Source organism: Humulus lupulus, chromosome 1, assembly GCF_963169125.1.
Source record: "Humulus lupulus chromosome 1, drHumLupu1.1, whole genome shotgun sequence".
Lineage (NCBI taxonomy): Eukaryota > Viridiplantae > Streptophyta > Magnoliopsida > Rosales > Cannabaceae > Humulus > Humulus lupulus.
The window spans coordinates 269,702,531-269,720,313 of NC_084793.1; the positions used below are offsets into that span (position 1 = coordinate 269,702,531).

At 40.4% G+C, this 17,783-nt stretch overlaps 1 protein-coding gene across 1 annotated transcript; it reads right to left on the bottom strand.

Moving 5' to 3' along the window:
- Positions 1–16,459: 16,459 nt before the first annotated feature.
- Positions 16,460–17,662, bottom strand: LOC133834205 (uncharacterized). Its single transcript, XM_062263735.1, has one exon. The coding sequence runs from the start codon at positions 17,660–17,662 to the stop codon at positions 16,460–16,462; it is 1,203 nt and encodes a 400-aa protein (XP_062119719.1).
- Between the last annotated feature and the right edge of the window lie 121 nt (positions 17,663–17,783).

Here is a 17,783-nt window from a genome sequence, read left to right on the forward strand (position 1 = left end):
TATCGGATATCTGTCTCGAACTGAACAGCTGTCCTGGGCCCTTCCAGCTCAAAGCATCAGCAACTACGTTAGCCTTTCCAGGATGGTACAGGATATCACCGTCTCTGACACTTATTCAGATCCTTCTGAGTGAAGAAATACTTCAAACTCTTATGATCAGTGTATATCTCTCACTTCTCACCATATAAATAATGTCTCCAAATCTTAAGTGCGAACACCACCGTTGCCAATTCTAGATCATGCGTGGGATATCTCTACTCATACTCCTTTAATTGTCTCGATGTGTAGTCTATCACCTTCCCAGCTTGCATCAACACACACCCCAAATCTTGTCTGAAAGCATCACAATAAACCACAAACTTCTCATTATCTGTTGGCAAACTCAACACTGGCAATGTAATCAATCTCCGCTTCAATTCTTTGAAACTGTTCTCACATCGGTCTGTCTAAACATACTTTGTCTTCTTCTTCGTCAATTCTGTCAACGGCGTAGCTATTCTGGAGAACCCCTCAACAAACCGCCGATAATACCTTGCCAATCCTAGAAAACTCCACACTTCAGAAACATTGTTCGGTCTAGGCCAGTCTCTCACTGCCTCAACCTTATTTGGGTCAACCAGAATCCCTTCCTTACTGACGATATGGCCCAGGAATGTAACTTGTGGTAACCAGAACTCGCACTTGCTGAACTTAGCATATAACTTATGCTCCCTTAATCGCTGCAATACCAAACGTAGATGTTGCTCGTGCTCTGTCTCTGACTGTGAGTACACCAGGATATCGTCGATGAATACGATCACGAACTTGTCTAAATAATCCTTGAAATCCCTATTCATCATGTCCATAAATTTTGCTAGGGCATTGGTTAATCCAAAGGACATAACCAGGAATTCATAGTGTCCATACCTCGTGCGGAAAGCGGTCTTTGGTATGTCCTCCTCTTTGATCCTTAACTGATGATAACCTGACCGGAGATCTATCTTAAAGAACACCGTCTTTCCCTGCAGCTAGTCAAACAAATCATCAATCCTAGGCAATGGGTACTTATTCTTGATGGTCAACTTGTTTAGCTCCCTATAGTCAATACACATCCTGAGAGATCCATCCTTCTTCTTAACAAACAACACTGGAGCACCCCATGGTGAGAAACTCGATCTGATGAACCCCAAATCCAGTAACTCCTGCAACTGAATCTTCAACTCCTTCAGCTCAGCCGGAGCCATTCTGTAAGGTGTCCTAGATACTGGCTCCGCTCCTGGTACCAACTCTATAACAAAATCAATTTCCCGCTGCGGCGGTAGCCCTGGCAGATCTGTTGGAAATAAATCTGAGAACTCGCATACCAATCTGGTCTCCCCCGATCCTACTGATACAACCTTAGAGGTATCCACAACACTCGCTAGGATTCCTATGCAACCTCCCTGCATCAGGTCCTTAGCCTTTAATGCTGAAATTATAGGTACCCGCGGTCCACAAGTTGTTCCCACAAATACAAAGGGTACATCCCCTTCTGGTTCAAAAGTCACCATCCTACGCTTGCAGTCAATTGTCGCCCCATTCTTTGATAGTCAATCCATTCCTAGGATCATATCGAAGTCTTCCATCGCAAGCTCAATCAGATCAGTAAATAATTCCCTACCATCTACCTCTATTGGCAAAGCTCTAATCCACCTCCTAGAGACTACCAGTTCCCCAGTCAGCAACAAAGTCTGAAAACCCCTAGCATACAGAACACTAGGTCTACACAGCTGATCTATCACTCTAGTAGACACAAACGAATGGGTAGCTCCTGAATCAAACAATGCAGTATAAGAAGAACCAGCACTAGAGATCTGACCTGTCACAACTGAGGGGCAAGCCTCTGCCTCCATCTGAGTCAAAGTAAACACCCTGGCAGGAGCGAGACTGTCGCCCTACTTTGGCTCCTCCTTCCTGGCTTATGGGCAGTCCTTCTTCAAATGATTGGCATTCCCAGAGATAAAGCAGGCCCTAATCCTGCATTCACCCTGATGTCGTCGTCTGCACCGAGGGCACACTAGAAAGCTCCTCCAATTGTCACTTCCGCCCTGACGGCCACTAAAACCACTTCGTGCCCTCCTATTAGAACTGGGAGGAACAAAGGAATCTGAGGCCTTCCTCTTCTGCTCACTAGAGCCACTACCTTGGCTGGATCAAATAAAAGGAGGCACTGTCCTCCTGGCATCGCGCCTAACAGCGTTCTCTCTCCAAATCTGGTCCTCGGCCCCCTCAGCTGTAAGGGCCTTGTCTACCACCTGAGCATAGGTAGTAGTCTCTAGATCCAAAGTGATCTTTACATCACAGGCGATCATAACGTTCAATCCCCCTAAAAACCTGTCCCTTCTTGCCGCATCTGTCGGCACTAGATCTGGCGCAAACTTCGCCAAACGATCGAACTTCAGAGCATACTTTGTCACGGTCATCCGGTTATGAGTCAGGTTGATAAACTCATCAACCTTCGCAGCTCGGACTGCCACACTGTAATACTTCTCATTGAAAATGTTCCTAAACTCTTCCCAGGTCATAACGGTCACATTCCTCCTCTAGACCACCACATCCCACCAGATGCGAGCATCCTCTCTGAACATGTAGCTTGCACAAGCTACCCTCTCGTTCCCCTCAACCCTCATGAAATCAAGAATGGAGGAGATCATATTCATCCACTACTCTCCTCTGCAGTGGGTCTGGTCCACCTCAAAGGTGGGAGGATGTTGTTTTCTTAACCGCTCATATAAGGGTTCCCACTTATTCTCCACAACAGGTTGAACTGGCGTTGGCGCCATAACTTGCTAAATCAGTAACCCTGTAACCTATGGAGGGGCCTGCTGCCTCAGCTGGCAGATTTCTTCCTTTGTTCGTTGCAGCCTTGCTTCCATTTCGGCAAACATCTGCTGCCAATTCTATGGGGCAGGTGGAGGGTCCTGACCCTGGTTATCATCCTCAGCCTGACTGCCGCGAAGTCTAGATGATTGACGAGGCATCTCAACAAATATGCCTGCAACCAATGACACCGCTCATCAGGCATGATAACAACATCCAATCCACCCCCCAATCACATCAGTCAACCATAAGCAACAATCCACATAACACTCAAATAACATATAACACACAACGGGCCATGCTCTGACGTCATGCATACATTAAATCATTCATCATGCTCTATATCAAATAAGCAGGCAAACAGGGAATTTAAGCAAATATTTCAACACAATGGTCAATCATACCAACCAACCCTGAGTCGAGCTTGCAACTGACAGCGAGCGTACATGTTCAGTCATTCTCTAGAAACAATAAACCTTGGCTCGCTCTGATACCAAGTTGTGATGCCCTACTTCCTTAGAGCCGTTACTAAGTGAGTTTAAAAGTGCAATTATCTCGCTAATCGAGGTTTTAAGACAAAAGTGTAATTAAATCATAATCAGAGTCATAAACTTGAAAATAAACCTTTCATTGGAAATTATAAGACATATAACGTTTGGGATCCCAAAATCATTATTTAGAAATATTTACAATTCAAAATTTAGTTAGAGTCGACTAAACGACAAAATTCAGGTTTTGTACAAACATCTCCCAAAAACACCCCTGGCCAAGGCAGCCAGGCAGACCGGACATGTACGCGCCGCTCGTCCCGCTTGCCATACTCAAGGTTGATCGACTCTCCCTTTGCCTTTACCTTCACCATAGAGCACCCGTGAGCCGAAGCCCAGCAAGAAAACCCTCACAAGTAGATGATAAACGCATATCAAACATTTAATATAAAATCAAGCCAACACCAGGTCATACAAGTACGACCATGCCGTCTCATGCGCTTTACGAGGCCCTGGGTTCACGGTCTAAACCGTGAGGATATCCCAGGTATCCCTTGGGGTCTCACCCTAGCAACTCGCACTCCGCGTGCTAAACGCTGCACCCGGTCCCTTGCCGTTCTCGGCCTTCGCCGTTCCCGGCCATCGCCGTTCCTAGCCTTCGCCGTTCCCGGCCATCACTGTTCCATCATTAGCATATACTCATAATATACTAAAGAGATATTAGAACACACATAAATTCAGTCAAAGGGCCATGCCCCGCAACACAATCATATAGGGCCGAGCCCTGCAACACAAGCTCTATGGAACTGTAGTTTCCTTACCTGTGTCTCGAGCTTTCTAAGCACCAATGTCCCGAGCACAATTCCCTAGTCTGAGCCTCGCCGAAAACCTAGTCACAATGCATTAACAATTTCATCCATTAAGTAGCTTCGAGCCATAATTCTAATCTCCGGACCTTGAATTCTATCAACCCGGGTGATAAAATCCATCCCAAGCCTTAGCAATTAGGTTCCCAAGTCAAAACCCACAAGTCACCCTGCACCTTGGGCTAGGGTCGCGGCTAGCCTTAAAATAGAGGCTAGCACCTCCCTGGAAACACACATGGGCCGCGGCATGCTTGGCCAAGCGCCGCAGCGCGCCTCGAGCTCCATGGCCTCCCCAGGCCTCGCGTGCACACGGGCTCCGGCATGCCCCTCCTAGGGCAACGATCCTCGCCTCCAAACCCAGAAAAACCATTTTTTTCCCTACATTTCCTTCAAGCCAACACCTCCAAAATCACCTCAACCCAACACCTAAACCCAAATTTCATACTTATGCAACCTAAGCATACCAACAAACTCAAGAACCAATTCCTACACCCATCAAGCAATCAAAACCAATCCTAGAATCCAAAACATGCATGTCTAATTCCTAACACCCAATATCAACAGAATTCAGGTGCAAATCAACATAACTAACATATTAAGAAACTTACCTTTGCTTAATTAGGTTCTGAGCTAATCCTCTAGGTTCCAAGCTTTAATCTCCCCAAAATCCCAGCTCCACTTCTTAGTCTTTAGCTTGATTCACCAAGAGTTTTCCCCAAGCTTCAAATGGAGAGGAAGTCTTCCAAAGAGAGGTGAAGGAAGAGATAGAGTCGGTTTAGAGAAGTCTGGGAGTTTCCTATTTTTTTTTTGTTTTATTTAACTTAAGTCTATGTGGTTACCTCAAGGCTCGGGGTACCAAAACGCCCCCGAGAGCAAAATGGTAAATTTCCCCAATATTCCCCCTAGACATTCTAACTTCAAATATATCTCCAAATATTTACTTCCAAAACTCAGAAACCCCATAAGATATCTCATACCTGGTATACCCCTCGACTCGCCCCGAGTCGGATTCTCAACCTAGTTGTGACTTTCTGACTAACGACTCCCTAGAACTGTCTCAGATCGTACTACACAGATATATCACAAACGTATCACATTTATCACATTTATGCCCTCAACGGGCTAAAATCACAAACATGCCCCTAATATCCAAACGGGACCCACATGCATATTTAATTCGACTAAACATGCATCTCTATCACATATTCGCATAAATTCATATATTATAACAACAATTCACGTATTGCCCTCCAGGCACACTAATCAAGGCCCCAAGCCTTATTAGCAAATTTTGGGTCATTACAATGAGGGGGACCAGCAACTTCACCATATAGGGAAACACTAAAATATTAGGATTAGTTAAAATACAAAGTCCAATTATTCTTATTTATACAAGCTTGGTGTAAACACACTAAATGGTTTCACATAGTGAAGATATGAAATTTGAGTTTTTGATTGTAGGCATTTAAACTTTGTGTTTTTGGGTCTAAAGTGATACATTGAGGTATCTAAGGATGCCTAAAAAGTTTGAGAGTATTTGGAGGTGCTTAAAGTCAATTTTGAGAATTTTCACCTGCGTAAGTGGCGTTGTGTCGCCACCTTGGAAGCATTGCATCGCCTAAAACCATAGGGTTTTGGCGATGCCCAGCAATCGACGCATCGCCTGCTAGTAGACGACGCATTGCCTAGCCAAGCGATGCATCGCCTATAGACAAGCGACGTGTAATGTCCCAAAAATGCTAATAAGGTTTAGTACATTGATTAGCATACTGGGAGAGCATAATTGGATATATGTGTGATTAATTGATTAAATGTGTGACTACGTGGCATGCATGATTTATATGATAATGAGTATATTTATATGCATGTTTATGAGTATTAAATATGCATGTGGGCTCGTTCTTGTTTATAAGGGCATATTTGTAAATTTGGCCTGATGTGGGCATAAATGTGATTATATGCGTTAAAGGATTGAGACCACATTATTATGTGGATGTATTTGCAGTATACGGCTCGAGGCGTTCGTAGTGAGCGGATTAGCAGAATAGTCACAACAGGGTGAGCCTAGGGGTATTCTTGGAACTTAGTGAGTATTTGAGGATTTATCAAGTAACGGGTAAGTATTTGGTGACTAGTTGGGCATGTCTGGATTAATTGGGAATTTGTAGGTCGACTCGAGGAATTAACAGGTAATGGGGAAAATTACTATTTTGCCCTTATGGGCAATAAAGGGTTGAGTTATCACTAAGGGCGTTTTGGTCTTTATGTTAGAGGATATAGTAGGATAAACTTCAGGACTAAGACAAATCAGAAGCACTTCTCAGCATTATCGCTCACATTCTCTCTCACGTTCTCTCTCCCCCTTTGGTGTGCTTGGATGCCTAAGGAAATTCTTGAAGGAAAAGCTTAGGAATTGAGTTGGGAATTTGGGGAATTAAGCTAGAAGTAGGCAAGGGGACAGCTGATGATCAAAGTTAATATTGAGGTAAGATTCATAGATCTTAATCTGTTGAATTTCTGGTTGGGTTTGAACATGCTTAGGGATAATTAGGTTAGTTTCTGATTTTAGGATTTAAGGAAGTTTGAGCTAATACTATAGGCTATATGTGTTGTTTGTAAGGTGGTATTGAGAGTTTTGGACTTAATATTGGCTTGGGTGTGTGTTTTAAGTTGAATCTTGTGGCTTTGAATTTGGGAAAAATGTAGAAGGAAGCTGAGATTTCTGGGTTCGCGAGGGTGCGCAGCGATCCGCTTGACCCCAGGAGCCTGGGGGCTTTCTGTTTCGTAGATGTGCCATAGCCCTAAAGGGCAAGTCGTGGCGCGCGTCCTTGAGAAATTAGGGGGTTGGGGCCTCTGACTTGGAGGTGTGCTGCGACCCTTGGGGGCAGGTTGCGGCCCGCCTAGGCAGCCTTAGCCAAAATAGGTTTTTGGGCTAGAGAACTTAACCCTAGGCGCTCGGGACAAATTCTACTACCCAGTTTAGTTGAATTCGAGGTCCTGGAGGCTAGTATTTTATTGCAAAGCATTTAATTGGATTATATTTTTAATAGTTTTCCATTTTTGCTTGTGACTAAGGTTACTGTTAAGGCTCAGAATTGAGGATCGTGCTTGGGACCGCTATATATCTTCAACTTGGGATCCGAGGTAAGAAAATTGCACGTTAGGTAGGTTAGCTTGGGCTGCTTTCGATTGCATGCTTCACAACATGTATGTCTACTATGTTTGATATGAAAGTCCAACCTAAGGGAGCCGGGGCTGATGTTAAGCGTATTGAACACAGCTCGCCCTAAGCGAGCCGAGATCAGCTAAATAACTAGAGGGCTCAGCCTAAGGGCGCTGATACCTAAACAATTGTATTAAGATTGAATTATATGTTTGGATTAATCTTTTTACTATTGCCTAGTTTATTGCTTGTGTTGTGCTATTGGTTGAATTGGTTGATCTAAGTTTACTATGCACACTCTGTTGTTGTCTATGCTTGTTGAATTTAGTTTTCTTGCTGAGTCTTGGCTCACGAGTGCTACGTGGTGCAGGTAAAGGCAAGAGAAAGCTGGACCAACCATGAGTTGGAGAGCCTTGGGGGTGGTGTGTACATCAGCAGCTGCTCGACCGCCACAGTCAAGGGATTTACAAGGACCAGAGCCAAAATTTATGTTTTGCCATTTAGGGTGGCTGTAGTTGTATTAACTTTTGAGGGTTGTTATCACCATGTGAACATTATTTTTGGGATCCCATGTATCAAACTCTTATTTTAATGAAAGTCAACCATTTTATGATCAAAATCTTTTAACCCTAACCTGTCAGTTGACTTTAGAAACACATTTATGTTCAAACGACTTGATTAGCAACTCTTGCACTATTGTAAACACACAGTGTAATGGTCTTAGTTACCCAGGGCGTTACATGACGCGCCTGACGTGTTTGTTCAAACACGTGTTTTAAGCTCTAATCCTATTTATTAGATTTAATGATGATGCCTACACTGTAAAATGGTTCTCATAGAGTTTTGATAGACTTGATCATTCTTTCGAATCTCTCTCTAACCTTTCTAGCTCTCAAGATCATAAGTTTTCTCCACGAAATTCATAAAGAAAGTGCTTGTCTTTGTGAATTTCAAGACTTGTTCAATCCCAATTCTCTTTCCTACTAGATAAAGCCTTAAGCATCCATTGAGGACTAGGAAATAGAGAACTTGGTTAACAATCCTCCTCATTTATAAGCCTTGGTTTTTTATTCTCATCATAGAAGAAGAAGTTTCAAGTGGTGTTCTAATTAAGGTTTGAAGCTTTCAAGAATATTCAAGAGTTTTATTCTACTACTAGGGTTGGCACATCTCTATCTCAATCTTTTCTTTGACTCTATCAAGTGCTATTGTGTGTAGATTCTTATTATTATGGTGGTGTAATCTCACTCTCTCCCAACATTAAATTTCTCTATTATATGAGATACATCATCATGGAAGAATCATCTCCAATTTCAGCTTTAAAATTTATGACACAAGACTTTGTTAGATTGGATAGATTTGATGAAACTAACTTTGTTCATTGGCAAGACAAGATTATGTTTTTGCTAACTACTCTCAAGGTGTTCTACATCCTAGACAAGGATCTAAATGTAATGCCCAAAAATCCCTAATAAGGTTAGGACCTTGATTAGGAGGCCAGGAGGGTCATAATTGATTTATTACGATATTAAATGTTTATATGCATATCTATGTGAATTATATTATAATATGATGTTAAATGCATGCATGTCGGTCCACATTTCGTTACAGGGGTGTTTTGGTAATTTGGCCCGTTGAGGGCGTAATTGTATATTCGTGTGCATGTTGGTGACATGTTGTTGAGACCACGTTATAATGTGGATTTGTTCGAGCTATTCGACATGAGATGATCATGGAATATTAATTAGTGGTTTAGTCATAACATGTTTAAGTTCGGGGCTCGGGATGAGTCTCGGCGTGATTTTAATGATTAGAGCGTTGCTGGGAATAAAATGGTAATAAGATATGAATTATTGGTGTTTGAGAATAGCGGGAATTGGAGAGCGTTAATTATGATTAACGAGATAGGTGGAAAATACCAATTTTTCCCTTGGAAGCCTTTAGAAACCCTTAATTGACCTAGGGGTATTTTGGTCTTTTCACCCCTATGATAGATATCAGCCATTAAGGCTGTAGAAGCTTGTCAAAAACAGAGCATCTCTTCCTCTTCTCCCGTACCCTTTTTCTTTCTTTTTCTCTTTGAATTTTAAAGCTCTTCTTGAGGAACCAAGCTGGGATAAGCTAGGGTTATGCTCCACCATTGAAGATGGTGTGTTGCTGAGATTGAGGTGAGTTTTTAGCCATTAAAACTCTTGCTTTTGCTCTATTTTCTTAGTTAAGTTTCAGCTGGTTTTTGAGTTGGAAAGTTGGGAATCGATTAGAGTTTTGGCTAGGGTTCTTGTGGTTGTGATGCTTGGGGAATGTGAGGATGGTTTTTGGGTTCATTTAGCATCAAAAATGGGGTTTTGAAGCATTGGAATTGAGTTAGAATTGAAGGAGTCGAAGGAAGAGATTTAAGGGGAATTCCTGGTTGAGGGTAGCGCTACAACGCCCATCAGAGGGCGCTATAGCGCTACACAGGATTTGTTGGGCGGTTTGGGGGTTCTGAGTATAGCGCTGGGGCGCTAGGGAGCAGCGTTGTAGCGCTACTCTGTTCCTCCATAATCCTGTTTTGAGTGTTTTTAAGGGTTTTGGCTCGGGGTTTCAATCCTTAAGGCTCGGGATCGAATCTACTCACCGTGTGGGTACATTTTGGGGTCCCGAGAGTGGGGTTTAGATCAAGACCCTATTATTGTTGATTTTCATTAATCGGAGCTGGTATTTGGTAATGACTAGGTGATCGCTAAAGGATTAAGGATCGATCGTTCTCAAGGGTCGTTCTTGTACTAACTCTCGCTCGAACCAGAGGTAAGAAAAATGCACCCCATATGTGACATGCATGGTTATTCATGAGGCATGTTGAGTGCTCTATATGCGGACATTGATTGCATTAGAAATGCATAAGATACATGAGATTAGGGCATGGGATGAATGTTGATTATGAGATTGATCAGAGCATGAGTCTCTGTAATTGTGCATGATTATAATTATGCTTTTGATTATTGAATGAGCATGCCAAATTACTTATATCTGAATATTTGACATATGATATATGTTTGTTTGTATTACCTAAATGAGGAAGCACTGACTTATTAGTCAGGGATTGGCAATGGTGTCAGTATCAACTGTGAAGCTGTGACTTATTAGTCAAGTTCGACAGTGGTACTGGGCACTGGTCACACAGTGCTGACTTATAAGTTAGGAACAACTTTAGCGTGCTCAACGCAAGCCAACGAAGATTAGCTCTAATCGACATCTTCATTGAATGACTCGAATGAGCATTAATGCTGGACCGACCTTAAGTTTGATGAAAATTAAAAGTGCTTGTCTAGTCTAAGGGCTAGTTAATTAGAGCCAGAGCTAGAAAGGCTAAGGTGACCTACATGTCACATGGCTAGGAGGGTATGGGACCTCCAGAGTGTGACTCATTAGTCACCTATACAGAGTGTGACTTATTAGTCATCCACATAGAGATTGACTTATTAGTCATCTATACCGAGTGTGACTCATTAGTCACTTATACAGGGTATGACTCATTAGTCATCCATACAGAGATTGACTCATTAGTCATCTATATAGAGTGTGACTCATTAGTCACCTAGACAGAGATGGACTCATTAGTCTTCTACACAGGGTATGACTTATTAGTCATCTATATAGAGTGCGACTCATAAGTCACCTATACAGGGTGTGACTCATAAGTCACCTATGCAGGGTGTGTCTCATTAGTCACCCACTCCGAGATTGACTTACTAGTCATCTATTCAAGAAGCAGGTCCTCAAAGAATGACTCATTAGTCTTCTATTCCGATGCAGGACCCCATAATCATTTATTTGAACTTATTTGCATGCATGATGAAAGTTATTATTGCTAGGCATGTGCATTATGATTCGATGACAGGTTATTACTGTTCATGAGCATGTTGAGTTTTCTTGTTGGACTTCGGCTCACGAGTGCTATGTGGTGCAGGTAAAGGCAAAAGAAAGCTGGACCATCCTTGAGTTGGAGAGCTTAGGTGACGACATGTACATATGCAGCTGCTCGACCGCCACGGCCGAGGGTTAAAAGAGGAACTAGGGTTTAACCCTATTTTGCCGCTTAGATCGGCCTGTTGTAAATATTTTCTTGTAATATACCTTTAAATTATATTTTTGGGATCCCAATGTATACAGTAAACATTATAATGAAACGTTACATCTTAACCAAAATTTTTAATCCCTAAACTGCTAATCATACTTAGTTACACAATTTTGCCCAAATGACTCGATTAGCGAGTTTAGCACTGTTTACAAGGCACCCCATAACGGTTCTTGGAGTTTAGGGCGTTACACTAAATGTCATAGAACATGCTAAGGAGGATGACACTCAAGAAGTCATCAAAAAAAGGAAGAAATGTGAAGAACATGAACTAATATGTAGGGGTCACATTCTCAATGCTCTTTCGGATCGGCTGTATGATCTCTACACTAATACAAAGACCGCTAAGGAGATTTGGGAAGCATTGGAGAACAAATACAAAGAGGAAGAAGGTACAAAGAAATTCTTTATTACTCAATATATGAAATTTAAGTTTTATGATGTGAAACTCTTTCTTCCCCAAATACATGAATTACAAATTATTGTAAATAAGCTACCTACCCTAAATATTATATTGCCAGAACAATTCCTTGTTGGTGGCATAATAGCCAAGTTGCATCCATCTTGGAGGGGCTATAAAAGGAAAATCATTCATAAGAACGAGGAGATTTCCTTGGATGAAATTCTCAAACACTTAAGGATTGAGGATGAATCATGTTCTAGAGATAAGAACATGGAAGAGTCTAATGAAGAGACTTCTAAAACCATTATGGTGGCTAAACCTCCCAACAACGACAAATGCAAAGGAATTGGGAAGAATAAAGGCAAGGGTACAAACCCTTGGGACCTAAGAAGAATGAAGGTCAATTCAAGAGTTCTAAAGGACCTTGCTTTGTGTGTGGAAAGAATAGACATTTTGCAAGGGATTGTAGGTTCAAGAGGAACAACAATAATGAGGCAAAGGTTAACTCAACCAAAGAAGAGTTAGTGGCAACACCAAGTGAGATTAATGCCATACATGGAAAGGTAAATGGATGGTGGTATGATACTTGTGGTACCATCCATGTTACTTATGATATATCTTTATTCAAGACCTTTGGGACTTCAAAGGAAGGGCATGAAATCCAAATGGGTAACGAGAAAAGGTCCAAGGTTGAAGGCAAAGGTATAATTGATCTATTCTTCACTTTCGACAAGAAGGTTCTACTCACCAATGTTTTGTATGTACTGGAAATGAGTAGAAACCTTGTGAGTGACAATTTACTTGGCAAACTGGGAATCAAGGTTGTGATTGATTCTGACAATCTTACTTTGTCAAAGGGGAATATTTTTGTGGGGAAGGGATATGCATGCGATGACATATTTAAACTTTGTACCTCTATTGATAATATGAACAATAAAACTCCTAGTTCTTCTTGTTATATGCTTGACTCAAATTCTATTACTTTGTAGCATGTTAGACTTACACATATAAGATTTAGCACAATTAAAAGAACAATTAAATGTGGATCGATTAATCGTGATAATTTTAAGCATGATAAGTGTGAACTATGTGTAAAAACTAAAATGGTTAAGAAACATTTTTCTAGTGTTGATAGAAATTCTTACTTGTTAGCTTTGATACATAATGATTTATGTGAACTAAATAGCATGTTGACTAGATGAGGAAATATATATTTTATTACTTTCATAGATGATTGATCTAGGTTCACATATGTTTACAGATATAAAGCGAAAGTTGAAAATCAATTAGAAAAAAAATAAAGGTGCTTATAAGTGATTGGAGTGGTGAATATTTTTCAAATGAATTCAACTTGTTTTGTGAAGGGCATGGAATAATACATGAATGTACCACCCCATATACTCCACAACAAAATGGTATATCGGAAAGGAAAAATAAAACATTTCTTGAAATGTTTAATGTTATGCTATTACATTCAAAATTGAGTTTTAATTTATGGGGTGAAGCCTTGTTATATGCATGTCATATTTTAAATCATATACCCATGAAGAAAAATAATGTATCTCCATATGAGTTATGGAAAGGAAAGAAACCAAATATTGTTTATTGCAAAGTGTAGGGGTGCCTTGCTTATTGCAAGAGCACAGATCCTAAAAGAACCAAGTTAGGTCCAAGGGCTATAAGATGTGCATTTGTGGGCTATGCCTCAAATAACACCTATAAATTGTTAGACTTCGAGTCTAATGTGATAATTGAATTAAGAGAGGTTGAGTTATTTGAGAACATGTCATGTGATGACAATAAATCAAAAGAACCTATTCAAATTAGAGAGCCTCAAGATGAGACTACTAAAATTATTGGTGAGCAACCTTTATTGCCTAGAAGAAGCCAAAGGCTCAAAGACTTGGGATCAAGTGAGAATTTCTCTCAAGTAGAGATACTGCATCTCATAGACGGAAATAATGAGGAAGTTACATGACAATATCCAATAGTACTTCAATTAGAAGATGATCTCAAAACTTTCAAAGAAGCAATGTCCTTAAGAGACTCTGCTTTTTGGAAGGAGGCAATAAATGATGAAATTGATTCAATTATGTCTAACCACACTTGGGAATTGGTTGACCTTCCAAAATGGTCCAAGCCAATTGGGTGAAAATGAGTATTTAGAAAGAAATATCATACCGATGGCACCATACAAACCTTCAAGGCTAGGTTAGTAGCCAGAGGATTCAAACAAAGGGAGGGAATATATTACTTTGATACATATGCACTGGTAGCAAGAACTACCTCTATAAGATTGTTGTTTGTCTTATCATCTATATATAACCTTTATGTTCACCAAATGGATGTCAAAAAGGCATTCCTAAATGGGGATCTCAAGGAGGAGATCTATATGGAATAATTAGAGGATTTTGTTCTTCAAGGAAATGAACATAAAATGTGTAAACTTTTTTTTTGGTGAATAAGAATCATTGTATTGCTCAAAACAAGTCATGTACAATATAGTTCCTTCCTACCTCTATATTACTTACAATCCACATCTAACTTTACAAATTCTGGAACCATTCCTTATCCCTATTTTGTTTCCCTTTATACATTACAGCAAAATCTCAGTTTTAGTTCTCTCCTAATGACCTCCATTGTATGATCAACATGCCACATCTTCGAGGACCATAAAACCTGATTCCTGACTCTCCAAATATGATACACTAAAGCTGATACAGCAGCTATATAACAACTTCTCCTGAATTTAGTAATGTGTTTGGCTTTGGATATCCAACTCAATAATGCGAAATAGTCCCCTGTTTGAGCTCTGCAACCGATCCACTCTTTTAGTTTCACTAGACATAATTTGCTGTAATCACATTGAAAAAATAAATGTGATATCTCTTCATTATGCATCCCACACAGCAAGCACAGTTTATCCACTACCTGACCGTGACTATTAAGATAAGTTCTGGTTTTCAGCTTCTGATGTATCGTCAACCATAGGATGAACCTGTGTTTTGGTATATTGCATCTCTCCCAAACATATTTACTCCATTGGACCTTAGTTTGTTGATCATACAGTAATGCATGCCCCGAGTGTATTCCATATTTCACTGCTCTGAACACTGCTTCAACCATTCTTGCTCGAAAAAGTTCTTTAATTTCTACTATTTTTTTCCAGTACCAGCTGCAGCCTTGCTGAACTGAATATGTCCACCAGTCCTTATCTTTCATATATATGCTATGTATCCACTTCACCCATAAGTTGTCCTTTTTAGTTGTAATTGCCCAGAAATATTTCCCCAAGGCAGCTATATTCCATTCTATAATTTTCCTGAAGCCTAACCCTCCTGCAGATTTTGGACAACAGATAGTGGACCAAGCAACTGTACCTGGGCCGTGAGCTTCTGCAACTCCCTTCCATAAGAATGCCCTGCAAATTGCATCTATGTCCTTCAGTAACTTCTTTGGCAAGACCATGATTTGAGCCCAGTAAGAGTGAATGGATATTAAGACCGAATTGATCAAGATTGCTCTGGCACTATATGACAAATTCCTGGAACTCCATTGTCTAATTTTGGCCACCATTTTGTCTAGAATGATCCCACACTCAACCTTAGAAATCCTTTTAGAACAGATAGGAATGCCTAAGTATCTAAATGGTAATGTAGATCTTGAAAATCCTGAAGCAGCTAGTACTCTCTCAATCTCAGATTCCCTCATACCACTGCAATATATTGTAGACTTTGCCTCATTTGGAAAGAGTCCAGAAGTCGTGGAAAACAGCTTGAGACCTCTGAGCATCAAAAGTATAGAACTAAAGTCTCCATGGCTGAACAACAAAATGTCATCAGCAAAACATAAATGGTTCAACCTCAAAGTAGCACACCGATCATGATACTTATAACTAGGATGAGAACCAACCTTAATCATGATCCTAGATAAGTATTCCATACCAAGTACAAATAGTAAGGGGGATATAGGATCTCCTTGCCTCAATCCTCGCTTAGCCTCAAAATTTCCATTTAATGAACCATTAATCATCAATGAAAATCTGGTAGTTCTCACACATACCATGATGAGCTGAATCAACTTCTGTGGAAATCGAAAACTAGTGAGCATTTCTTCAATAAAATCCCATTCGATGGTGTCATATGCTTTCCTCAAATCCAACTTAATTAGGCAACTTGGTTTACTGTTTTTCCTCCCATAGTGCCGAACCAGGTCTTGACATATCATAATGTTGTATGCTATATATCTACCATGAACAAAACCCCCTTAATTGTCTGCAATTAATTCAGGTAGCACCTTCCTTATCCTTGAACAAATCAACTTAGATGCAGCTTTGTAAATGACATTACAGCAGGATATAGGTCTGAAATCACTCACCGAATCTGGGCATATATGTTTGGGAATAAGTGTGATAGCTGTGTTATTAATTTCTCTAAGAATTTTACCTGAAGTAAGAAAGGATAACACAGCAGTAGTGACCTCCGAACCCACCAACCCCCAATTATCCTGGTAAAAAAAACTACCAAATCCATCGGGGCCTGGGGCTTTCAACCCTGGGATTGCAAATATCATGTTCTTAACTTCCTAAGCTGTGAACTCCCTTGTAAGCGCCTGAATGAGCCCTGTGTTTAGGACTGGTCCCAGCTTCATGATTGACCGTGACACCTTCTTCCTGCATACCATTACTGTCCCTAACAAGCCTTTATAATACTCTAAAAAAGCATTTGTTATAGCTGTAGGAGAGTCTACCCAATTCCCTGCCTCATTCTTGATGGATAAAATTCTGTTCTGAAGTCTCCTTGCCTTAAGTGAAGCATGAAAGATGTGAGTGTTTTCATCACCATTAATCATCCAAGAGGCTTTAGCTTTTTGTGCTAGGAAGCTCATGTAAGCTTTATGGTAAGACATATACTGTTCTCTACACATTTGCTCCTGAGAAATCAATCTGTCATTTAATGGCTCTTTTTGTAACTGCTCCCGAGTCTCCTTCAATACAATTCCTGCCTTGAATTCCAACTGTTGAATATCAGAAAAACCTTCTCTATTGATGTTCTTGAGCACCTGCTTTAACCTTTTTAGTTTTGACACTAGCTGGAACATTGGTGTGCCATCCACTGATAATTCCCAATTTGCCTTAAGTTTATTGTCATAACAGGGTGCTTCTTTCCACATACGAAAATAGCGAAATGGCTTCTTTTCTATCTGCAATTCCAACGTGACATGAACAAGGATTGGACAATGATCAAAGATCCCTTCTAGCAAAAATACAGCCTCTGAGTTAGGAAACTGATCAGTCCAATTTGAATTCACTAATGCTCTATAGATTTTGGAATAAACCCTCTCATCTGCTCTCTGCTTATTATTCCAAGTATAGTAACATCCAGAGAACTTCAAATCTTCTAGATGACAAGCTGATAGACAATCTGAAAATTTGCTTGAGAACTTCATAGAAGTTTTTTTGCCTATTCTGTCATGCATGAATAATATCTCATTGAAGTCGCCAACCACCAGCCAAGGGACATATATACTCCCAGCCAAACTTTGTAAATCATTCCAAAGGCTCTCCCTAGATGATGCATCATTATACCCATATACAAAAGTAATCAAGAAACTTCCTGTTCGATTAGGGACCTGTACTTGACAGTGGATTAATTGTGTTGTACATAACTTGATATCCAAAGTAAAGGCACTCAGATTCCAAGCAATTATTATCCTACCCTTATCAATCCAAGGGTTATTATTTGTGAAACACCATCCAGAAAACAGATTCATGTAAATAGACCCCATATTTTTATTCTTCACTTTTGTCTCGAGAAGACTAACCAAGCCAACCTTCTTTGACTGAATTAACTGTTTAATCTCTCTGTGCTTATGTTGACTGTTAATCCCCCGAACATTCCAAGTTAAA